This window comes from Podarcis liolepis (genome assembly GCF_965112155.1).
Source record: "Podarcis liolepis genome assembly, chromosome: 2".
In the NCBI taxonomy this organism is placed as follows: Eukaryota; Metazoa; Chordata; class Lepidosauria; order Squamata; family Lacertidae; genus Podarcis; species Podarcis liolepis.
In genome coordinates, this window is record NC_139555.1 from 27,056,889 (window position 1) to 27,082,802 (window position 25,914).

Genomic DNA, 25,914 nt, shown 5'->3' on the forward strand with positions numbered 1-25,914 from the left:
CTGAGAGCAGGCAGATTGGTGGGGCTGTTCACTCTGTTCTAATAAACTAGCCTGCCCTGGTGTAGTGCAGAGGGTCAGCCAGCCAGCCAGCCAGCCATACCTCCTTCTAGGGTATTCATGGAGGATATCCACCCCAAACAAACAGCATTCCATGACCATGCTCAATCTTCACTGGCTTCTCTTGAAGTTTCCTCCTTCCTGAGGTTTGTGTCTGCTAAATATTTATTCTACTTTTGGGGGTTTATCCCAATCCTGCCGATACCTCCCTCATATATATGTATGGCACCACTTTGGCCTCATAAGGATTTGCACTTGGATAATGAGTTCGCCGGTTTAATGCTGCTGTGCTTTGTATTTTATTTATAATTAATTTCCAATCTGCTGGTTTAATGCTGCTGCGCTTTATTATATAATTAATTTTTATCGCTTCTCGTTTTTTATTTGCTATTTTCAACGTGCTTTCATTTTATTCCATTTTCCCTGTCAGTCACTTTGGAAAGGGGGGATCTCGGTCACAAAGCCAAGCATACCATTTCGGAGGTTTAGCAATTGCTGTGTTTAGCAATGAAGCTGTAGTCTTTGGCAGAGAGAAAGAAGGCAAATATGTCACAAAAGGCCAGATCAGCAGGGCCAGACAAACACAGACCAACATAAAAGGGACCCTGACTCCTTGACAAGCAGGCCACCTAGAGAGCAACTCCTCCGGTCCAATAAATATTTATTGCTTGTAGCCATAGGCATTTGCAAATTAGAGAAGATTAGATGTGAGCTGGAGCAGGTTTTATAGGGCTCCCAGTCAGTTGATGTTGGGGGCAAACAGGTTGCTGAAAATCAAGAGAATGGCTGGCTGAGGCTTTTGCCTTTAGACCTGAAGGATTCTCCAAGGGCTCCGGCAGCAAACTTGCGTAGGTATTGAAAGAAAGTTCTGCCCAACTCTGCACCTCTGTCTCCCATTCCAAAACGGCTGGTACAGTTGGAACTGATGCAATATGAGCATGCTTGTATTAAACATGTGTTGGAGGAAGCTGCAGCTGCCAACATGATAAATGTGCTTTAAAGTCAAGGTTCAGCAAGATCCTGCTGACAGGAACACAGTTCGGTGCCTATACATAATCATCCCACTTCTGCCCCCCTCCCCCAGTCACAACCAGAGACACACTCTGCTCAACTCACTGATCAATTATTAGGGCTGCCACCTTATTTCTGTGGTGTTTTGCCACAGCTGCGGGACAGGCAAGCCAAATATCTCTCCATCTCTATCTGTTTAATGGTTGCAATTTTGAAATCCACAGGCGTTTTGTTGAAAAACTACTGTGCCAACCTTAACAGTTGTCCTTAACCATCTCCTTGCTGTGCCCACATTCCCTCCCCCCATTGACTTATTGACCTAGCAGTTCGAAAGCACAAAGTGCAAGTAGATCAATAGGTACTGCTCCGGCGGAAAGGTAAACGGCGTTTCCGTGTGTTGCTCTGGTTCGCCAGAAGTAGCTTAGTCATGCTGGCCATATGACCCGGAAGCTGTACGCTGGCTCCCTCAGCCAATAAAGCGAGATGAGCGCCGCAACCCCAGAGTCGGTCACGACTGGACCTAACTGTCAGGGGTCCCTTTACCTTTACCTTTTTACACACTGGGCCTCTACATATTCACAAAGGGGGAATGTGAGATCTGCTTTTGTTTTGTTGTCTGGACTGCTGAGACAACACTTTCTTGTTTCCTGCTTGGCAGGGGGTTGGACTCGATGGCCCTTGTGGTCTCTTCCAACTCTATGATTCTATGATTCTATGATTCTATCTCTGCGCCAACTTCTGCCATACTGTTGGTGAAGAGGCTTTATAATGCCTGCCACTTTTCTGGTATTGCTCTTGTGCAAAAGCAAAATGGCCAACCCAGTTTCCTAGCTTGGCTTCTTGTTTAGAGCAAAATATTTACACTGCACAGGTGGTCTCTATAGCTCAGTCGGTAGAGCACGGGACTTTTAATCTCAGGGTCGTGGACTTGAGCCCCACGTTGGGCAAAACATTAATTAATGCATTGCAAGATTTCCTGCACTGAAGGGGGCTTGGACTTCATGGTCCCTTCCAACTCTATTATCCTAAAATTAAGGTAATAAAGCAACTCTGGTTGCTCATTGTTTCCTCTGCCTTTTCAGCTGATAAATGCTGCAATTAACATCTTTGACAGGAGAAAACATTTTAAGGGGAATTCTGGGAATGTGGGCTAATCCACCAAGCTGACTGCGGAGGGTTCAAGATACAAGAGAGGAAGTCTCTAGAACCTAGTAGGAATCCACTTGGCAGCCTGCCTCTTCAGAGAAAACTGTTTTCCCTAAAGGGAAACTGGTTGTGGTCTGCGACTTGAAGCCATAGCTTTGTACATTGCATAAAGAATCCTGGGGACCGTAGTTTGTTAAGGCTGCTGGGAACTGTAGCACTGTGATGGGTAGGCTTACCATTCCATTGATGTGAGGGTAAATTACAGCTCCTGGGATTCTCGGAGAGGAAGCCGTGTGCTTGAAATGTATGGTGCGCATGCCGGGAATGTCTGATTTCCCACCTTCCTGGGATATGGAAGGAGATCAAGGCAGGCTTCTAAGGATACCAATTAAAGTGTGGTTCTCTCTTCCCCTACAAAGGTGAGTTGTTGCCTTTGCCTTTCAGTCGGCCAGCTAGTCTTGCTAGAGGACCACCTTACTGGAAACAGAATAAGCAACCCCGCCCCCAAGACCACTGGCATCTCCATGACTGCCACGGCTCTTACAGCGGCAGTCTCCATATAAGACGACTACCAATTCCTCTTTCACTCTTGTTTTGGGAGCGGAGGTGGAGACCATAGGAGCCAACTCCTGCAGGCTGAGGTCCCTTTGACCTTCCCCCCCAATAAAATATGGGGGGTGGGCTCCCCCAAAGTGATGGGCATTGCCATTCAAATGGTGTGTGCACACCGTATCACGTGATCAATTATGCCGGGTGGGGCTTGCCTGCCCCCGCCCCAGTATTTTATTCAAGTTGGCACCCCTGGTGAAGATGGGTGGCCTACTGCATTGTTTCTCAAACCGGTAGCTATTTTGTTTGTAAATAGGACATGTTTCATTTATAATTCTTATAATCATATAAATTATATAATTTCACCTGTAGCCCTCTTGGAATATCCGGGTGTGTGTGTGTGTGCAGGGGACCATATTGCCCCCTGGTTGAGAAACACTGGTCTACTGGAAGGAAGTTGACTGAGCCCCGGGGGTGGGGTGGCGCTTCCTCTAGTTCCTGAGCAAGCCCTTCCTCCGAGTCTCTTCTTCCCTAGGGAGATCCTTGAATCAGGGCCGTGTGAACGCGTTTTGAAAGGCACACGCTGCACCTACAAACCAAGCGCACTCCCTTTACTGATTATTGCAGGAAATGGCAACGGGGGTCTCAGTCGCTGCCAGTATCTATCTTTTTAGGAAGGGGTGGGGAGCATCTTAGGAGCTGAAATCCTGCCCCTCGTTTACGGGGAGCTTCACCTCCCCGCCCACTACCCATCTCCAACGAAAGCCTGACGCCGCCTCGCCTCCGGCAAAGCCCCCAAAGGTGGACTCCGGCTTTCCACTGTTGCGCGTCGGAGGTGGCGCGCCTTTGCGCCGAGCGGGGCCCATTGATTGCCCGGGCTTGGGGGGAGTGGCCGCGGGTGGGCGACGACGAGAGCGCCTCCCCGGCTCTGCTGGCCACTTGGCACGTCGGAGGTGCAGCCGGCAGCCTTCCTGCGCCGCGTGAGCTTCATCTGCGCGCCAGCTTGCGAGCTGCTGCCGCCGCCGCCGGCACTTCCTTGGCACTCGCGTTTCCCTCGACGAGGGGCTCGTCCCGAAGCAGCAGCCAGCCAGCCAGCCAGCCGCCGCCGCCGCCAAGCGCAGGTCTGGCGCCCCCTGCACTCGGAGGCGATCTCCGCTCTGCTTGCAAGAAGTCGTTGGCTTTCCTTTTTTACCGGCGATCTGCATATATATATATATATCGCTATTATACATGCACACACATGCAAGCAAGCGGGAGCGTGCGTCGAGGGCGAGGGAAGAATTCGCAGAAAGACGCCGAAATTGTGAGTGCTTCGCTTTGGGAAAGCGGTGGAGGGGGTGGGGAATGCCGGTGCGCGGCCTGGGGAAGAAGTCTTCGGAGGAACGGCTACAGGTGGAAACTTGGGTGGAAGGGGAAACCCTCGAAGGCTGTCCGGATGAGCTGTCAAGGGAGCTCCCGGACAACTTGCAGGCTGCAGCTGGGAGGGGGGGCAGCGGTTGGAGATCCTGATGTTGCTCGTCTCCTCCTCCTCAGTGGGATTTGAGGTGGCAGCTGGCTTTGCTTGGGGACCTTGGGCTTCAGACGTGGGCGAACCCCGAGGGGCATCCATTTCCTCGAACTCCGTGGGCATAGTTTCTGGGTCAGGGATCCGGCTTGCGATTGTAGGCGCCTTCTGCTCGGGAGCAAGCAAACCCAGTAAATAGGTATAGGATTCACTTGCGTGCTTCTTTCTCTCTGCCTGAGAATCCAGTGCAGAATCCTCAGGAGCAACCTTGGGGTGGGTTCCTGCTGTCTGTCTGTTTTCTGAAGACTCCACAGAGGAAGAAAATCCCTCCCCTGCGAACATCTGCCTTAAAAGTCCGTGGAGATTTTGCTGTGGTATCTAAATCGGCGTTTCTGACACTTGGTCTGTGGAACAATGAAAGCGGCTCTTTCAAATCTAAATTTTATTTCTAGGGTTGTGTCACCCACTACCCCCTCCTTCAGCACGTTGTCTTCTCCATCTGCTTCCCAACCCACTTCCATCTTTCCCAGTTTCACCCCCTTTAGCGGGGGAGAGTTTGTGCAGCGAGCCAGAAAACCCCTAGTTCAAATTCTGCCTCTGAGTGATCAGAGGTTAAAGCTCGCTGGATCTCTGCCTCACTCTCTCATCTGCAGTGAAGGGGATATGGAGCAATCTTGCAGGGTTGTTGTATTGGTGTAATATTATGTAGAGCATTCTGAACACCCTGAATGTCTCCAGGGTTCATAATTCTCTCCCTGCATCTTATTAGCTCCACAAAGAGGGTGTGAGTGTCACAGGGACAGCTAGCGTAGTGGTTAGAGTGTCAAACTAGGACAGAGTGTGTGACCCTGTCCACTCAGAAGCAGCTCCTTCTGAATTCAGTAGGGTTTACTCCCAGGTTAAATGGAGTCAGGATTGCACCTTCTGCCAGTAACTAGATTTCAGCCTAGCCTACCTCACAGGGCTGTTGTGATGATAAATTGGCATGGCAGGGGATGGGTAGCAAGTACATCCCCGAAGGCTTCTTGAAGGAAAACTGATATATAGATTTAACCATAAAAAAACCACATTGTTTAAGAGTTGTCTCCAATGCTGGTCCTGCTCAGAACAGAACCATTGAAATGAACAGATTTTAGTTAGCCATGTCCATTAACTTCAATAGGTCTGTTCCGAGTAAGGTAAAGGTAAAGGGACCCCTGACCATTAGGTCCAGTCGTGGCCGACTCTGGGGTTGCGGCGCTCAACTCGCTTTATTGGCCGAGGGAGCCAGCGTACAGCTTCCAGATCATGTGACCAGCATGACTAAGCCACTTCTGGCGAACCAGAGCAGCACACGGAAACACCGTTTACCTTCCCGCCGGAGCGGTACCTATTTATCTACTTGCACTTTGACGTGCTTTTGAACTGCTAGGTTGGCAGGAGCAAGGACCAAGCAACGGTAGCTTACCCCTGTTGTGGGGATTCGAACCACCAACCTTCTGATCGGCAAGCCCTAGGCTCTGTGGTTTAACCCACAGCACCATCCTTAATATTAATCCATAATCTTCACTTCAGTAACCCAAGTGATTGCAGTCATCCCATACGGGGATTGAACCTGCGACTTTGGTGTTAGAAGCGCCGCTCTCTAACCAACTGAGCTATTCATCCATTCCTTGGTTGTCTCTCTTCTGCCAGCACCCGGAACTGCCTTCTGACTCTGTTGAGAACAACAGGAGGAATTATGTGTGTAACTGGAGGCAGAGAACAGCCTCATTCCTGCAAAAGACCAAGTGACCCTCCCACGCTTACCCTCCCCACCTCAGCACCCTCCTGCCTGCACCATTATTTTATTTTCCTCTTTCAACATTTAATTTGATGAGGTCCACCAAAGAAATGAAAGGAGGGAGAAACAGGGGGCTTCCACACCATGAGGGATGGTTTGGACTGGTAGCTTCTCTAATTAAGACCTCAAACTCCAACCAGTAACAGCAGCTCAACCATGGAGCTCACAGTAAACATAAAGGAAAGAGAGGGATGAATAAGATGCTAGGGTTTCAATTGTGTGTGCAGGCTTAAGAAATCTGGCGTGAGGCATGGCAGTTCAGAGGAACTGTTGAAGTTGCAGGAGGGGGAATGTCGTGCTAATGAAGGTGGAAAGAAATCAAAGGAAACCAATTTGTTGTTGAGGTTCTCTCTCTCTCTCTCTCTCTCTCTCTCTCATACACACACCCACACCCCACTTCCCAGACTTAACACTGTGTGGTTTGGAATGACATTTCCTGCAATCTGCGGCAAACCGCAATAGCTTGTATTTATGTGTAAGGGCAAACAACTGTATTCAATAAGCAAAAGGCACAGATTCAGATATGATTGTTTGACCGTCATCCACCAGGAGTATGTCTGAGCTAGGACCTAAAAGCTTTAGCTTATGCTATAGCACTGAGTCCATCACACTTGGGGCTGTTTATTTCAGTGAGCTTCAATATGTTTAAGTCCATTGGATTGTGTCTCTAAGGGACTGGCTGTTCATTGATGAGCCGAAAGGGGGTGGAAAGAAACAAATCAAAGAGGAAACAATTGACTTCAGCATATCCAGTTATATTCTGAGATCCAATAAAGAGATGGTCCAGATCTCTGAAGACTGCATAGTTAAATATTCACATATAACGGCTGTATATTTTTAAAATAACAACAATGGAGTGTGTGGGATAACAGGAAAATTAGGGTAGTCAGATCCTCCCCCAAAATTGCTTCTGTCCCTTTCAATAGTTTTGTAGAAGATGGAATTTCCTACACCTGCTGAAATTTATTCCTTTATATATACATTTTACCCAGCTATAAGGAGTGCTGGAGCCATACCCTCTTTTTTCACCTGGCTACCCTAGAATCAATAAAAGTGAATTTATTCATTTATTTTATTTCAGAAAATTTATATGCTGCTTGATTATAATAATAAGAAGAAACCCAAATTGGTTTTTAATAAAAGTGAATAGAAATGATATTGCAATACCCTTAATGAGGCAGATGAGGGCTCTGGTCATCCCTCCTCAAAATCATCTAGGATAATTAGAAGTGCTGAGAGTTTCCAAAATGCTCCCTTTAATTAAAAGGATTAAACTGGGCAATTGAAAACATGTCTGCTCAGAAGTAAACCCCACTGAGTTCAGTGGGCTTATACCCCAGGTGCGTGTGGTTTTGTTTTTTAATGTGTGGGGTTGCAGCCTAAACGGGTTAGTACTTTCTGTAGAAAAGGGGGGGGGCAGCAAAAGGTGATTTCTGCTCCTCAGCTATAGAGCACAAAGATTTGAACTAATGTCCAGTGTGGTGGCACCCAGTGATTTTTTTTTTTGTAGGGGAACAGTTAGAGCCAGAGGCACCAGCTTGTGAGGGCAATGGGTGGTGGTGGTGGTGGGGTGGCAATGTTGTGACGTCTCACACATGAGCGTCATGCTTCCCTCCCTAAGCCAGGCAAAAGCTTCCTGGGCTTTGGGAAGAAGGTGTCAAGCCTCTGACAGGATGCTGGAGCCTTCCTGCCTTCTTCCCAAAGCTGGGCAGGAGTTGGAAAAGGGGAGGAAGGGCTCTTGGACCCCATAAGTCAGGCGTCAGGGAATCTGATTCCCCCCTCCCATGGCAGGCTGCCAGGGATAGATAGACAAGAAAAGCTCTTACCAAGTCTTTTATTCAATATTCACAGAGAGAGGCTTAGAAATACTGCCTCTTGGAGTAATGCCGTTGCTCCAAGTAATCTCCACCCCTTCTCAGTCGTCAACAGCACCACCCACCTTACGGTGGCTGTTTAAGGCCATTTGGCTCTTCGCTCTCTGCTCTACTACTTTCACTCCTCGCCGGGTTCTGGGAGAAGGGGGGGGGGGGTCTAGAATGTTTTCTAGTGATAACGTTGAAGCCTGGTTCTCCCTCCTCCTCTTCCCCCATGATTTCCCAGCTTTGCCCCTCTTCTATCTCTGGGCCACGAGTTGTGACCTTCTGCAAACCCCTGTTGTAAATCTATACTGTCTTCCTCTTCTCTGGAAGGGGGATGAGGATGTGGAGGTGGTTGCCATCATTCTTCCTCAGTCCAGTCCCTGACACCATAGGAGCATCAGGCTTCCCTTCCTAAGCTGTTCAGAACCTACTGGGCTTTGGGAAGCAGGCGCCAGGCTTTAATACTTCAATTCTCTAATTTTCCGGGAACATTTGGGGGACTAGCTTAGTCCCCTCTAGTACACTGTAACTGCAACCCGCTAGTCCAGTGTAACTAAGACGCGGATGGGAGAAGAACTACATTTGACAGTGCAATCCTAGGCATGTCTAATCAGAAATAAATAACACTGAGTTCAGTGGGTGCACAGTTGCAATCTGCATCGTGTTTTAGTCACCATTTCTGGTCTGCTCCAGCGAATGGCCACTTGCATGCATATACAGTACAGGTGCACATAAAATCACACACAACTTTGAGGAATAAAATATGAGGATGTGCATTTTTATTTTAGTTTTTAAACGCAGTGGAGAAGAGTTTGTGGGAGAAAGGGCAATACTCAGATCCCGTGGCTTGGCTGAGGAACGTAGAATTGGAAGTAGTGGCTCCGGTAAAGTTTTGTTGGTGTAGCTGAATATTACCACCTCCCCTTCCTTTCCCTTCTTTGGGCAGTTCTGCCTCAGCATAATTTCTATACCATGCCATGCAAGAGGGCAGGAGGGGACAGGAATGCTCTGCCCCTCCCCGTATTGATCAGAGTGATGCTCTCAACCTTGCACACCATTGTTGCAATGTTGCAATGCTGGCAGTGTGTGTCGAGGAGGACTAGGTTCAAATTCCACCTAAGCTATATATTTACTTAGTGGCCTTGCACATGCTGCAGTCGCTTAGCATCTCCCAACAGCCCCACGATCTACCAAATGGAAAGTATCCGAGAGCCAATGAGTTGTATTAGCGAGAGAGTGAGGCTTGGATTGGAGAGACCCACTGAGCCAGGAATATCACTGAGTGGTCTTTGGCCAGTCACTTTCAACCTAAGCTACCCCAAGGGATCCTTACGACAATTTAGAAAAAGAAAAGCCAAGTAGAACAACTCCACGTATACCACATCGAACACACAGTTCCTGGAGGAAGAGCTCTCTATAAACGTGATTAATAATAATATTGGCCTACCTTACAGGAAGGTACGCGGGTGGCGCTGTGGGTTAAACCACAGAGCCTAGGGCTTGCCAATCAGAAGGTCGGCGGTTCGAATCCCTGTGATGGGGTGAGCTCCCGTTGCTCGGTCCCTGCTCCTGCCAATCTAGCAGTTCAAAAGCACGTCAAAGTGCAAGTAGATAAATAGGTACCACTCCGGCGGGAAGGCAAACGGCATTTCCATGTGCTGCTCTGGTTCGCCAGAAGTGGCTTAGTCATGCTGGCCACATGACCCGGAAGCTGTACGCCGGCTCCCTCGGCCAGTAAAGCGAGATGAGCGCTGCAACCCCAGAGTCGGCCACAACTGGACCTAATGGTCAGGCGTCCCTTTACCTTTACCTTACCTTACAGGACTGCTGCAAAGATTACACACATAAAGTACTATAGGAGATGTTAAGTGATGGTGTGGTTAAAGACTATGGAGGACTGGGGCCCCTTGGCTGCGTCGTAGGAACATAAGAAGCTTGGATATTGTGTCAGATCATTGATCCAGCTACCTCGGTGTTGTCCACACTAACAGCAAGCAGCTCTCCAGAGTTTTGGGCAGGAGTCTCTTAAGGCCAACTCAGTGGGCTACATTATCTACTTGAACCTAACTTGGTATTGTTTTTCAGTCTGCATGAGCAGTCACAGGACACAGCTATTAGTCCCTGGGCTAGTCATTAAGACAAGAATGATTAACACAATGAAAGAGCAACCCATGTATTTCCCTGTGACATCTCCTGTACCCCTGACACTTTCATTCTCTCCCAGTCAGTGTACATTGGAAGAGATGGATCGTTAACACCCCACCAGCATTTGAAATTCGCCAGGCACCAGGCGCATTTTGCACCTGACTATTGCCCATATCTGACCAAGTGAAGATGCCTAGGTGCCTAATATCTCCACCATCTGGAGGTGCCTGCCTGGGGATTGTTGAATCTTGCCTGTTTTTAAACTCTAACAACACATCCTGCAGAATTCTACCCGTGATATTTTTACCTGTGCAATCGGAACAAAAAGTCGTATTGAAAAATACGACTTTTGGTCCCCAAATGACAACTAGATATTCTGTTTTGGTGGCTTAAGGTGTCATTTGGCACCTAGCTTATATATCTGAATTTTCTAACACTGCACCCCACCCACAGTGGCAGTTCTGTTCAAAAGAAAGCCCAAGAGCCTTTGGGAAAGGTAGCAGCCGATGAGTTTGCTCTGTCTCTGATAACAGAAAATTGGTCTGCTGCAGTAAGCCATATGAAGTTGGTATAACAGTGTTTCTTCCTTCTTTGGGTTCCAGATCCTCCCACATTGCCTTGGACCACCCTGACCCAATCGACATGAGAGGGTTTCTTGCCTGAAGAGTACTCTTTGCCCGTGACAACAGCTGCACCATGGGCCTTGAGAATGATTTGCCCAACACCACAGCCTTCTGGTTCCCCTCGCCATCTCAGTTTGACAGCTTCCCCCCAGAGACTCCTGCCGCCAACACCTCCATCAACATCACAAGCCCCCACTATGACTTGACTAGCAATGCCATCCTCACCTTCATCTACTTTGTGGTGTGCATTGTGGGCCTCTGCGGCAACACTCTGGTCATCTATGTCATCCTCCGTTACGCCAAAATGAAGACGATCACCAACATCTACATACTCAACTTGGCTATAGCAGATGAACTGTTCATGTTGGGGTTGCCTTTCCTGGCTATGCAGGTAGCTCTGGTTCACTGGCCCTTTGGGAAAGCCATCTGCCGGGTCGTCATGACAGTAGACGGGATCAATCAGTTCACCAGCATCTTCTGCCTCACAGTCATGAGCATTGATAGGTACCTTGCTGTGGTCCATCCTATAAAATCTGCCAAGTGGAGGAGGCCAAGAACAGCAAAGATGGTCAATGTAGCTGTCTGGGGCATCTCCCTTCTGGTCATACTACCCATCATGATATATGCTGGAGTGAGCAATAACCACGGGAGTAGTAGCTGTACCATGATCTGGCCAGATGAGTCTGTTGCTTGGTATGTTGGCTTCATCATCTATACCTTCATCTTGGGCTTCTTGGTGCCCCTCACCATCATCTGCCTTTGCTACCTGTTTATCATCATCAAGGTCAAGTCCTCTGGCATCAGGGTGGGCTCCTCCAAGAGGAAAAAGTCAGAGAAGAAGGTCACCAGGATGGTTTCCATTGTCGTTGCCGTCTTCATCTTTTGCTGGCTTCCCTTCTATATCTTCAACGTCTCGTCGGTCTCTGTTTTGATTGAGCCAACACCTGTCCTCAAGGGCATGTTTGATTTTGTAGTGGTCCTCACCTACGCCAACAGCTGTGCCAACCCCATCCTTTATGCCTTCTTGTCCGACAACTTCAAGAAGAGCTTCCAAAATGTCCTCTGCCTTATGAAAGTCAGCGGCATGGATGAAGCCGACAGGAGTGACAGCAAGCAGGACAAGTCTAGGCTAAATGAGGCCACAGAAACCCAGAGGACATTGCTCAATGGTGACCTTCAGACAAGCATCTGAAAGATCTCTGCCCACTCATCTCCTTCCTGCTTCTTCACAGAAGCCCACGGCAAGTCAGCATAACGGCCTTTGGTCCTTCTTTCAAGGGAATGGTAATGCATGCGAAGGATTGGTTCAGGGGACAGACTTGCTTCTTGGCCAACAGCAGGCTGGTTTTAAGGATATTAATCGAAAGGAGAAGTATATTGTGGGAGTGATCGACTAGAAATAGTCATAAATGTGTACACACTTGTTCATGCATGTTTGAATACAAGGGAATGATGCAGCATTGGTCGTACCCCTGTGCTAAATCCATTTGAATTAATTTGAACTTTAAAAAAACAAAAAAAACCAAAAACACCAACCCTTCATGGGTCAGATTTTCCACACAGCGTCTAGAATTTCAAAAGCTCCATCTCCAATATTTGAGTTAAATTATTAAAAGAAGAACTTGGCTGACACACAAGGACACCAGAATAAGGACGAAGGTGATAAGTATTCCACAAGTTCACATACTGAATTATATATTTTTTTTATCAAGCTAGCCTCTTTGCAGCCATCACCACCCCTTCTAAATGATAGGTACTTTGAAAGTTTAGCTCTATGTGCTTTTCAAGTAGGCAAAACATTAAGCTCATATGTTTTATATAAAATCAAAAACTGTCATGAGATATTGGGAGGGAGGGAGGGTGTGGTGGTAAATGAGTACAGTAATTGAATTATATTGCTCTTCTTGTTTATGGAACAGCTAATGAAATGAGGTCTTCAGAGATGGGATCAGAAATCTTCATAGCTTGAATCAAATAAGTATATAGTATGCTAAGAGGGTGACAGAGAGACTTGTCTCTAACTGGAACGAGAGCCCCTTTCCATGACTTCAAATAGATGGCAAATATGTTGTCATCCCTCCATCCCTTTGCCTCCTACATAATGGTTTCCCAAATGAACAATCTTTTGCAGATAGGAATGATGTTATGAGAGTCTGAGAGCAGATCTCCAGCATCTGAGTCCAAAAGCCACAATATGTTAACTTTGCCACCCAAACGTCACAAAGTCATCAATGAGCTTTTGAGTTCACCAGAACTCTTCATCAGACTGGATCTTGCTCACAGTTTTGTGACATTTTGGTTGGTCCTAATAGAGGTATTAATGTGTTGTGGATTTTGGATTCCCCTCCCTCCCAATGCATCAACATGGCTGTGTACAATTTTTGTCAAAACCATGATCAGAGACGGGTGAGAATGCATACCTCGTTGGTCTTGCATAAGTGAAATAGCCATCACAGATCAAACAACAGAGGCAGGGCTTTAACATAATTTCTGCTTGCCACCTTTTCTTTAACCAGTTAAAAAATAAATAAAAACTGGCCTGGACACTGAAAACAAAACAACAACTCTCCAAAACCAACCAAGCAACCAGCTATGTTGCAACTTCAGGTTACTCAAGGAAGGAGCCTTTATAAGTCCTCCCCGCCCCCTACATACCAAGAAGGTGTCTTGAGTTTGCCACTGACAGAGGACTTTAATGGACTAAGGACACTGTGGGTGGGAAAAGCCTGAGCATGGCTTCCATTTCAGAATCTATAACCTCGTGGAGATTGCTCGAGAGCTTAACTTGCACTCGCTGAGAGAAGAAAGAATGAGCTTTTAAGCCTACTTAAAAACAGAGTGGTCACATATAATAAAAGCTTGAGACGGGGGTGGGGGTGGAGAAAGAGAAGAATTGGGCGGATTGCTTCAGTAAGCAACCAGGAGCCAATTTCATCATCCTGTTGATTTCCCTCTCATTGTCCCATTTCCACAGTGCCCTGGCCTATGATGCCTCCTTTTGCTCGTCCATTCAAATGCTTGACCCATGAATCCCACACCCCCACACAATTTCGCCAAGGTTTACATTCAGAGCAAAGTGCAAATTGAGCCCACATGTGCATAAATGTCCAATTTCTAGAGTTTTTGTTCTCCTAGTTCAAGGTTTCCTGGCTGCAGAAGCTGACTTGTTTGATGAAGAGTAGTTCTGGTTCTCCCGCTACCTGTCCTCAGCAGAAGAGTTTGTCTGCGGGGCTATTTGCACTGTTATCAGTATGTTTTGGGGAATTTTAAGTGTAGACTATTAAGTTTTATGACCTGGGAGGTTTAAAGAGCTCTGCCCAGGGAAGGGCATTATGACAGGGTTCCAGATGGCAAGCGACTCCCACAACTTCTGTCTTGGGCTGTGATTTTTACTATTGAGCTTGGGCAAGCAGAGCCACGACTAGAGGAGCCTGATGAAGGAGTTGTCAGGAGCTGAGAATTCCCTGCTTTACAGTAAATTGTTTCATTTATCACAAATTTCTGATTGATTAAAAAGAAACAGAAGGAAGAGCCCGCACCATCAGGCTATTAGAACAACAGGAGGAGCATCCTGGCTCTGCCACCCTAGCCTCCTTTTCGGTTCTCACTGTCCTGAAACTTGTGGAAGGTGAACTTCTGCAATGGAAAACCTTTTGCATCAGCAGCGGTTGTTCCCGTTGCATTTGAGACCCCAGGAAAATCAGGATTTCGAAAATGCATCAGCAGACACTATGGAGAAAGGCAACCAAAATGAAGCCGTCAACTCTAAAATACATTCTTGCCGCAATTTCTTAGTTGTTTACAGAGCGATCCAAATGCCTCTTGTACCAGGCTGAGATGAGGTGGTTTGGATTGGGCAGAGATGGCTTTTTTTACACAACCCTGCCACCCTCTGCCTGCAGAGTCATGCCAGCACTAGTCTGCTGGCACAGAGCTCTCCCTTTTGCCCACTGAACTGCCACTGATGAGCACTCTACTGGTGGCAGCCAGCGGAAAGATTTCAGCCATTTCAGCCTCAGCCAGCATGCTTGCTTGGGCTGTTTATGTGGCTCCGTCACTCCACTCCTCAAAGACACCCCAGACAGCAGCTGGGGTTGAGATTGATGTTTCCAGCTCTTTGGCTGCAATGCTGTGCATACTTACTTGGAAAGTAGCCCCTCCTCCCACCAAACACTTACTTTTGAGTAAATGTAAGTAGGCTCATGCGTTATGGATCCTTCAAGCGAAGAAGCTTCTGCTCCTGTTCATGTCTGCATTTTAGGCTGCACATCCCTGGGAGCAAACCCCATTGAACTTAGTGGTACTTATTCCTGAGTAGGCGTACGCAGGAGGAATTGCTCTGAAAATGCCTCTGAAGCTCTCGCACTGTTATTTGGGCACCTGTTGACTGTAGTTAATGCAAGCGGGGTAGACAAGAGAAGAGAGACATTTAAAATCAAATGTGTACCCCAGCCAGTTTTCATCAGCCGCAGGCACCGATGTAAGCCTTGGTTTGGTATTTCTTTTCACCCCCGATATGACATATGGGAAAGTTTTGACTTCCCAGGCGTGTATTGTCTCTTAAATATAACATGAGAAATAATAAATAATCATATCCCATTTTTACATGGTTTTAAAAAAAACCAGAAAGCTTTTGAAGTCAGATCCTGCGTGCCCTAGTAGAAATGGTAAAACCCCACATATGTCTTCATTCAGGCACTTGCTTGCATTACAAATTCCTCCCCACCATTTTCTCTTTTGGGCGGATAGCAAGATATAGATAAGCAGCTTAAGAAAGGCTGGGTTGTGACTTTAGCCTTACCTGTAAAACTCTCCCTGTTCTTGTTGAAAATGTAAATGACATTTTGGAGCCTAAGAAACAATGTGGTTTGATTAAACTCCTTTGGCACAAAGTGTTGTTCAGCCACAGGGGTAAGAAACTTGGTCTGTTGGGCATCAACTGCAGCCAGACAGGGTGGTGGGAATTGTAGTGCTGCCACATCTGGAGGGCACCAGGTTCCCCACCAGAGCTCTGTCCTTCAGCCCCAAGCCAACCTTCCAACAAGCCCAGTTGCCCCAGCCACCACTCCTCCTTCTCCACCCACACCTCATGTCCAAGTTGTCTCTTGTTACTCCTAAGGGGCTTAGCTTGGTGTTGGAAGTCTTAAGCAAGGCTGCAGGAGTATTCCTTACAGCTACAATGCTATCACTGCAGCTTCCTCTTGCAAACAGGCAAAGCAGAGGGGTTTCGCCTCCATCCAGCGCACAATGTCTTACCACATTTGGTGCCTCATGCGGTGGAATTATTTTATTATCTCTTTTGGTCTCGGAGGATGTGCATTCTTAGATCTTCTTTATTAAGGGAAGTAAATATTAACTGAGGCTTTGTGGCGACTGTGTAGAATATGCCAGTGAGGATTAAATGGGAGCTCAGCACATTACATTAAGATGAAAAAAATTGCCTTGTGGCTGCTAGGTGCTGATAAAGGCGCTTTCTTTTTATTAGATGATGGCTTAATGTTGTGGCCACAACATTGCGTCAGAATGGCTTTAGTACTTTAGTAGGAAGTGGGTAACACAGGAGCGTATTTGCAGAGAGAGAGGAGGAGTTTTGCTCCACCATTGGCCTGACTAATAAAATACAGCCATGCTCTCCTACTCAGAAATTTGCACATAATCATTTTATGTTGCATACAACAATCAAATGGCCTGGTGTGGCTACCCAGAAGGCGAGAAAGATGGAAGACCTCGTGTTGTAGTATGTGGAGTATACTGGCAGCAACAGAAAGATGGGGTGTTGGTTCAGGGATGAATAAGCAACAGCTTAGATGACCCCTGTCCGAGGGGAAGGCAGAATTCAGTGACAGGCGCACAGCAGAGCTGCGAGTGATAGAACCTTGCAAGTACATCTGGCTTGTTTCTCAGTCAGAAGGGGAAAGAGGCTCTGGCAAGCCAGAATGGATGGAAGAGTTGTTAGGCTGGGAGGTCAGAAAAGGATGCCAGTTTAATCATTCACCGAAAGAACCTGCTAATATTTTAATCAGGTGCTTATGCATGGTAAATGCTGATCTTCTATACAACTCTGTAAAGCACTGTAGCCCTTTTGAAAACCTGGTGAGCTCTATGTGGATTGTTCAGTTGGCCAGTCTGGGCACATTTCACTTCATGCATCCTTGTTGTGCAACACAGTAATACCAATGATGTTTGTCCATTCTGTAAACCACACTTGACTTTGGGGGATCTCACTAGACTGCGGTCATTTCTGTGATTCTGTACTCAGAAGACTTCCACTGAAAGTTTTCAAGTCAACCAGGTTCAAAGCATTTTAATCTGTTGTTAATCTCTGGCAGTTGAAATAGTGGGAACCCAGAAGCTGCTTCTCCCACACAATTTCCTTATGGCAGTCTTAAGGATAATATTATTTTGATCTCCAATCTGGAGAGATCAAGTACTAGCACTCAGTGTTCATGGCATATCCATATAGAGTTTATCTGCCAAATATTCCCAAAATGCCCACAAAGCTCTTTTGTGCTGGTGGCATTTTTAATTGCTTGGGGAATTAAATATAGTGGTTTCACAGCCCACCCATTTCCTGCTGTGAAGGATTCCTTAGTGGCTATCACTTTTATATATCACACCTTATTTCACTTGGACCTCACAGCTGAATTGCTCCCAATAGAGTCCTCCCTCTCAGAAACATATAACAGCCAAGAAAAGTTTGTCCAAAGAACATTCAGTACTTTTAGATCTCTAGCATCCTCTAGCTGTGTGGAGAGAATAGCATCCTTGTTTCCTTTAATAGCATGTTCACCTTGCCACACCACTGCTTTTCACTATAAGGGCACTTCCAGGTGACTTGCTAACTGAGATTTGTTTGCAAAGAGATCAGATAGCGTTGGCTGTTTTATTGAGCATTCTTTCTGATTTGTTTGCAGGGAGGGCATAGATGCAGTTGCAGCCAAAAGAATAATATGTAATATCCTACCCTTTCCTTATTGCAAATAAGGCTGTTCTTCGGGGGGGGGGGGAGTGGGTTTGTTGCACAACCATTGCAAATCAGCTTTAATGGTGCAACCTGAATTTGCCCATATGTGATTGAATCCCACCCCAAAATAGCAACAGTCAGGAAACATCCAAAGAGGAAAGCATATGTGTTCATATCTTTTTGGAAGTATCAGGAAAAGGAGGCCAGCTTTAAGTGTTTATTTAGGTGGTCACCTAATGAAATATTCACTGCCCTGCCTCTCCCCCCCCCCCCCGCATCCATTCTCCTTTGAGAATTTAAAGGTCTGATCGAGAAATAAGAATTCTTAGCGATGTATTAGTCCTATCTATGATTCCTTTAGGGCAGTGTTTTCCAAATGGTATTCCAGGGAACTCTGGGATTTTCTGCAGGTTCCTGAATTAGAAGATCAGTAATAGTGGGCTTGCTTCTCTAGAAGATAGGGAGTGGTAGACAAGCCATCTTCCCCTTCATTGTGCAATATCGGGTTGCATCTCACTGGGTTTTGTTTCAAGTTTGTTGGTGTAGGGTCATTGTGCAATGCTCTTGTTCTTATGTGGTGGGACTGATGAAAGGTATGCATGTCTTTGATTTAGGACTGAAAGGGTGACATATGCACTAGACAGCAAGGCTCCTGCATCTTTAGCCAATTTTTCTATATATAAGAAAAAATTAGCAGGTGCATCTTTTCTCAGTTTTGGACCAGAGAGATGCAGAAGGCTGCAGAAGCTGCCCAGATGTCCCCATCAGTTCCACTGGTACAGGAACCCAGTCCTCTAAATTGCACCTGGCCACCTTTTAAAACTAAACCTCTATATAATTTTCAGATTATAGTGTTAACAGACCCCACGGATCTTCTCATCCAATATGTTGTTCAAACAGGACATGAATATATTCATTTTACATATTTATATTCTGCATAGAATGTATTTAAGGTAAATATATTTATTCTATATATTTATAGTCTATTTAAGAATATATTTATAAAGCGTCTCTATCAGATTCTTGGCCAACTTTTTCTTGGAAACCTGAAAGAAAGGAATCCTGCAGCTTTTGCCAGGGCACCTTGGAAGAAGTTCAGCATTCCTGGATCTAATGGAACCTCAATTGTTGGGTTTGAATCTCTCTTCTTGCAGTTGAAAGCCAATGGTTCTTGTCCTATCCTCGGTGGATAAGTGAGCAGCTGATTTCCATCTCCTTTTCTAAGATCTTTTTAAACATCTGAAAACTGCTAGCTGATTTTAGCTTGTTCTCACCAAATTTGTTTTCTAGACTAGAAAGATAACTTAGCGGTCAATGCAGCCAGATAAGCCTAAAAGAGACACATGGGAATAAAACATTTGCTTGATTCCAGCTTACTTTTCTCTCTTTTCCTCTTTCAAAGTTCAAAACTGAAAGAACAACAAACTGATTTGTGTGACACCCCCCAGTGTCCTGCTAGACACCCGGCTAGTGTGTCTGTAGTGTGGTGTAGTGGTTAAGAGCAGTAGTCTCGTAATCTGGGGAACCGGGTTTGCGTCTCCGCTCCTCCACATGCAGCTGCTGGGTGACCTTGGGCCAGTCACACTTCTTTGAAGTCTCAGCCCCACTCACCTCACAGAGTGGTTGTTGTGGGGGAGGAAGGGAAAGGAGAATGTTAGCCGCTTTGAGACTCCTTAAAGGGAGTGAAAGGCGGGATATAAAATCCAAACTCTTCTTCTCTACTTACCGGTAGATGTCCCCAGATAATAATTTCAGTTTATTCATTCGCAAATGACTGCTTTAAAACAAAGTGATTTCAGTGCTAAGTGCAAGTTTACCTCTCTTCAACTAAAACCAATAGGATTTAAAGGTGATTAACCTTAGCTGCATCATTCCTCCCAGCTGCCAGCCAAAGCCCTCTTTTGCAGAGCTATCAGGGTGAAGTTAAGTGCAGCAGAGACAATTTGACAATGCCTCTGGTGCACCGTAAACAAGTGCACATTATGCTCTGTTTTAGTAAGCTTTTTGTGGTAAAAACCCAAAAGTTCAGCGGATGAGAGTTTTAGTGCAACAACACACTGCCTATCTTTGGCCATGGCATTAGTTTAAAAACCCTCCCTTCTCCCTGGAAAGCTTTTGCAAACTTTTCTGTGTACAATATTCATGATCTGGAGGGAGAGGAAAAGATGGAGATGAATGGGTTTCTTCCTGTTTTCCCAGGGCACGCCAGTTGAGCATAGGAAGCTGTGCCAGTCTGGACTATTTGACCATCTGGTCCAGGATGGTCTATTCTGAGTGGTAGAAGATCTCAGAGCCAGGGCTCTCATGCCACCTGTTTGCCTGATCCATTAAAAAACCCCACACAAGGAGAGACGGAAAGGTTTGAACCTGGGTCATTCTGCATGCTCTCTACTACTAAGCTATGTGGCCCCTCCCAGTGAAAGATGCACAGGCTTCCCTGCAGCTTTCACCTTAATATGTTGAACAAGCTAAAACGTTGATCATCTCAGGACAGCAGTCCTCTTTCTTGCTGACTAACCATACCTGTTCTGAGTTTTTGCTTGGCTTTCTCAGTTGCCTCCTCTCACCGTGAGCCAGTGCACCTCTTTTCTTGAGCCAGTGTGGTGTAGTGGTTAAGAGCGGTAGACTCGTAATCTGGTGAACCGGGTTCGCGTTCCCGCTCCTCCACATGCAGCTGATGGGTGACCTTGGGCTAGTTACACTTCTCTGAAGTCTCTCAGCCCCATTCACCTCACAGAGTGTTTGTTGTCGGGGAGGAAGGGAAAGGAGATTGTTAGCCGCTTTGAGACTCCTTAGGGTAGTGATAAAGCGAGATATCAAAGCCAAACTCCTCATCCTCCTCTTCCTCTTCTTCTTCTTCTTCTTCTTCTTCTTCTTCTTCTTCTTCTTCTCTTCATTACAGACTTGTCTCCTGGAAAGCGTAGGCTTATACGTTGGGGTATAGAAATTCCTTATGCAGAGTCAGACCAATGGTGCATCTGGCTCAGTATTATCCATCCTTTCTCCAGCAACGGCTCTCCCAAGGTTTCAGGCAGGGCTCTCTCCCATCTCTTATCTGGAGATGCCATGCCAGGAGTTGAACCTTTGACCTCCTGCAAACAAAAGCAGATGATCTACCACTTTGCTGCAGCTAAAGTATGGGTTCTGTGCTTGGGCAGAACGAAATGACTGTCTGCTTCAAAGTGCTGCAGAAAGAGCCTCAAGACTCAGCACGCCACCACAGATATTATTTTGTTTTATTTATTTATTTTTTTAGATTGCAGATCTGTAGTCTCAACCAGCATTGTTAGACCTGTGCTTTTTATATTGTGCTTCTCGTCACAAGCTGCATGTAAAGGGGGTGCGTAACTATATGGTCTGATCAGAGGAATGTGTATCCATGGCAACACCATGTATTACCTAAAGATGCATACACATTTCACTGGGGGGTGGGGAACCAGTTCCTTTGCTTTTGTGATCTGCATCTGGCTCCAGGCATATTGCAGGGCAAAGGGACCAGGTAACATCTGGTCTCTTTCTGCTCATCAGTGAATAGTTTTATTCTCTCTCCTGTAGGGATGTTCAAATGCTGCTACCTGCCATTTCATGCTTCTTAACCCTGCTTTCTTCTTCTTCGCTGCTATCTGATTTGTAACCCACCCCACAGCTTCCTTTTCGGCCCCTGACCTCTCCTGTCTCACCTGCATAGCTCAGACTGTAAGCCATGGGTAGGCAAACTAAGGCCCGGGGGCTGGATCTGGCCCAATCGCCTTCTAAATCCAGCTTGCGGACGGTCCGGGAATCAGTGTGTTTTTACATGAGTAGAATGCGTCCTTTTATTTAAAATGCATCTCTGGGTTATTTGTGGGGCATAGGAATTTGTTCATTTTTCCCCCTTCAACATATAGTCTGCCGCCCACAAGGTCTGAGGGACAGTGGACTGGCCCCCTGCTGAAAAAGTTTGCTGACCCCTGCTGTAAGCCTCTGGTTGGTCCCGTGTCAGTGCAACACCTAACAAACACACTGTTGGCAGCATATCTATGATTGTCAATTAGTAGTGGAAGTAGTTAGAGATGGGAGGGAAGCTCGATTGAGTTCAAGGATGAACCTTCTAATTCACACTTTCTGAAGCAACGTGTGAACCAAAGCACAGCCAGCCAGCCTTTGAAATTCACACTTGTCTGCAGTTCTCCAGCCAACTAATCTGATTTTAAAAATTAGATAAATGCACATACTACCGTATAAATTAAAAAACTGTATATCAGTGAACATAGCTGTCAGAGCCGCTTCCAGGTCCCAGCTCACAGAGGACCACGCTAGCCGGCAGTACTGTACAAAAGTCTTTATTGAGTTACAGTTTCCATTTCAAAGCCGCAGCGCGCAGCTCTACGTCTTAGAAGCTAGACCGGCGAAGCTCCGTCTGAGTCTCCGCCTCCTGTACACCAACTTAATACTCTAGCCTTACTCCACCTCTTCCGTCTTTCCTTTCTCCTCTGGGTCCCTCTACCCCCCGTGGTCTCTTCCTTCCTGGACTCTTCTGACGCTGACCCCCCCGACTCTTCTCCCTCCTTGCGGCGGGCTTTAGGACCTGGCTCTCTATCCGGGCTGCTTACTGTGCCGCCTTCCTGTGCATTTGAACTTGGCGCGCGCGCGCAGCCTTCAACCTTCCTCTTGACCATTCCCTCGCTCCCCGATGGAGGTGAGCCACTCCTGACTCCTGTCCTCCCTCTTGCGGCGAGCCGCCAGATCCCGATACCTGGGACTCCTCCCCCCTACTGCGCTCTGGTGGGGACGCTGGTCCCGATTTCCAACTGCTGCTCTCTGAGTCCCCTCTGGTCCCTTCTTCCTGGGGTGTCCCCCTAGGCGCCCCCCCTGCTCTGACCACTGGCGCCCCTTTCTGAGAATCTTCCGACTCACTGGAAAGACTCGGAGATCTCGGTCCGCTGTCGTCGCTCATATTACCTTCGGATTCCTCCCCCTCACTCTCTGTTTCCTCCCTTTCCTGTGCCTCTGCTCCTGAACCCCTGACAACAGCGTATGAAATTGCACTGTATTAGGGAGAAGTGCTTTGCAAAAGTGTGCCCATTAAGCAAACTTGATTGTGTATATTAGGAGAAATTGACACTAAAATGCTGGTGAGTTTTTATGAAGGCTAAAAAATAATAATCACAAACTGATGTGGAAACATGGAGAACTGAATTTAAGATTAGGAAAATAATACATGAAACGGAGAGAAACCAAAATTGACAGATCCATCTATCTCTGTTCATAGCTGTATTCTCTCCTCCCCACCCAATATAGGGCCCTCAGTAGAAGAAGGCTAAGAAGCAAACCCTACACAAATCCAGAGTAGAGTCCCTAAAACAGCTGGATGGCGCCTTGTATGTTTCCTTTCAGCAACTCCTGCAGCCACATCAGTGCCAAACATATTGCTCAGCTTTTCTTTGGACCACATCAGTGAGGCTGAGAAGAGGGTCTTGTCATCTGGGCAGCCCAGGACTTCCATACACACTGCCCCAGGCTTGCACCCCAGGGAGGTCAGTTGAGTGCTGCTAACGCAGCAATTTGACTTCACCCCTGGAGGTGCACTCCATTGTTTCTTGAGACAGATGGATGTCAACAACAATGGTCTTTAAGCAACACATTCAAATGTCTTAGCAAGGGTCAGTGCAGGTGAACTGGTATGAATTGGCCCAGTGGGACTCTGGTTCCACAGAGCAGGAGTTGTAGTAGGAAAGACCCTGTAAGTGCACTTTGGATAGAAGTGATTGTAAGCAAGGCTCCTGCCATAATGCATTGCACTCTTCCACTCAAGCCTTTGGCATTGGGGCAAACTGGTTTTAGGAACTGGATAATCAATGGACAACAGGCCGTAGCTGCCCTCTGGGCAACTTGGTCTGGCTATCTCAGTTCCTTCCTATTATAATGTGAACTGCTCATAAAAGAGACCTGTTGGGTTATAGTCTTAAGCCTCTGTCTGATCATTTCCAGCAGTTCTGGCCACTTCAGAGGGGAAGCTTTTTGTACGGATCTATGATATGCCGCCATATGAAATGCCACCTGCACAGTAATAGCTTGCAAAGCATGAAGAGACAGGGAAAACAACTTATACCCCATTGAGAATCCCAGAATAGTTGGGGTTGTTCCATTCCTGTTCATTAAGCCCACCTCCTCACTCTGGAAGGAGAAACATGATGATCTCCCCATGTCATCCTGCAATTGGTTGTACAATAGCCCGAAATGAGAGGTGATTAAATGTACAGTGCAAATTTAGATCGGGCTTTCTGTTGTTTTGGTTGCCATGTAGGGGGACATACTAATAATCTGGAGATAATTTATTTTGACCTCATGGTAGGGTACAAGTCCAGCCCCGCCTTGGAAATGGACAGTTTAAGAGATATGTTGAGATCCATAATACTGTGTGCTGGCTTTGGTCTCCATTCAGAACCAAACTTCCACAGGGACACGCAGCTATTTGGTTCATCAAGACTTGCATACATGAATCAAGACGTTAGTCCAAAGGTTATATATAACTCCCAGACTATAGAACAGCAAACAGCTTCTTTATCATTGCCACCAGATGATTGATTGTTTAATCAACAAGCCATTACAAAGTCACAAAACAACAATAAAACTCAAGTAATTTCCTTCAGGGGGGCTTTAGCAATACATATTAATACAAATGGATTTCTTGTCAATTTGTGGCGTTTGTTCCTTCAGGCTTTCTCCTTTTTGCTTGAGTGCTGCATTATTATTTTTTAAAACTCTCCATTTCTCTTGGTTGTGAAATAGTGGTTCTGCTCTAGATGGATCACACACGAAAAATCGGCATACAGATCAACAGTTCAATTATAAATTTCCTTCCAAGCACAGCACTGGTGGAGCAAAGTAATTGAATAGCATAATTTTCTGAGGTCTGTGATTCATATATGCATAATTGCTGATGTGATGGAACCTTACGGTGGCTGGCGGCAGTGGCCCCTCTTGGCAAACTGAATGGGCATTGTTTGAAGTCTTAATGCTGAGAAGGCCTTGTGAAGGGAACTGGAGTAACTTTATAATGTGTCTTAATGGGTCTTGGTCATGGTTTTTGACATGTACCTTAAACAAGTAAGAAACATGCTTGAAAGGAAACACGGAGTCAACTTCTCCCATGCCATCAGTTTAAAGCATCCAAACATAATCTGATCAGACATAATTTCATCACACCTTGTTGGCATTTATTCCATGGCAAAACAAGATGAGTGCCACATCTCTCAAGCTCACCTTTGACTGGACTTACCTTATAGCATAGCTCAGTGGTTCCCCTACATTTTTTCCCCTCCAAGCACCACTTGGAAATCGCGAAGGGTCTTGGTGAGCCACTTGGTAATCTTTCTACTTGTTGTAGCACTTGTAATGAGCTCTACTAGATGCTGCATGATTTTTAATTGTATTTTTATTGCTTCCTTTATTTCTTACCAATTTTTTATTTCATTACAATTTGCATTCCATGGAATGAAATGCAATATAGGAATGAAACAATACAAATACAATAAAAAATCAGTACATTAAATGTGATGGATGCGCTGTCTCCTGCCTTCAACCACAAATCCACAGATATGCTTTGGACCACATGAGTGAAGCTCACAGACCAGTGATGGTCCACAAACTACAGTTTGGGAACGCCTGTCATAGCTGAACGGCTTGTAGTTTCCCTTAACCATTATGCAGAATCTACCTTTTTGTAATATAGAGTTTCAGGCTAACACAAGGACTGGATTAATGATGTCTAAGAGTGCACTTTCACTCTGGCCCCCAAAACACTTGTTTCTTGGAACGAAGCACCACTGAGAGAAATAAGATTATATATTTAGGATTAAGGTACTAGCCTCTGATGCATACTGAACACTGATTCACGCAGTATTGAAGTTGTACCCAGTCATGTAACCCACACGACATGTATAAATATTTATGTTTCTCATGTGTATTGTATGTGTGCTTGCTGTATTATATGCTATAACCTCTAAAACTGTGACACCAGAGTTACAAATGACTTTCCTACACCTGCTTGATTTCAATTTGTTCTCTTTGGATATGTACTTTTATAAGATGTCATGGCGGGTGAAACCTCGCTTCTGCAAGGGGGCCCTCCTTTATGTAAACTTTTCTGTAGACAATGGAAGATCAAAGCTGGCTGGAAATAAAATTGTGAATGATCTATGTCTGTTTTACAAAAAGATCCTGTGGTGTTTTTTTCTAATAAAGTGGTGTGA

The 25,914-nt window shown here is 46.1% G+C and overlaps 1 protein-coding gene and 1 long non-coding RNA gene across 10 annotated transcripts in view; one reads left to right on the forward strand and one right to left on the reverse strand.

The window, feature by feature from the left end:
- Positions 1 to 19,210, forward strand: part of SSTR2 (somatostatin receptor 2) — a 30,591-nt gene extending 11,381 nt beyond the window's left edge. For 8 of the 9 annotated variants that reach the window (XM_083490367.1, XM_083490369.1, XM_083490373.1 and 5 more), the window contains one exon: positions 10,696 to 19,210. In XM_083490367.1, the coding sequence (XP_083346493.1) occupies positions 10,790 to 11,908 (1,119 nt within the window). In that variant the 5' untranslated portion in view covers positions 10,696 to 10,789 and the 3' untranslated portion in view covers positions 11,909 to 19,210. Of the gene's footprint in view, positions 1 to 3,442; positions 4,067 to 10,695 lie in introns of those variants that run through there. The other variant, XM_083490366.1, reaches the window with a different exon arrangement.
- On the reverse strand, positions 12,241 to 25,914 carry LOC310700688. The gene is made up of 2 exons (XR_014522716.1): positions 22,692 to 25,914; positions 12,241 to 21,933 (listed from the first exon to the last, which is right to left on the reverse strand). It is a non-coding gene; the product is annotated as an uncharacterized lncRNA (long non-coding RNA).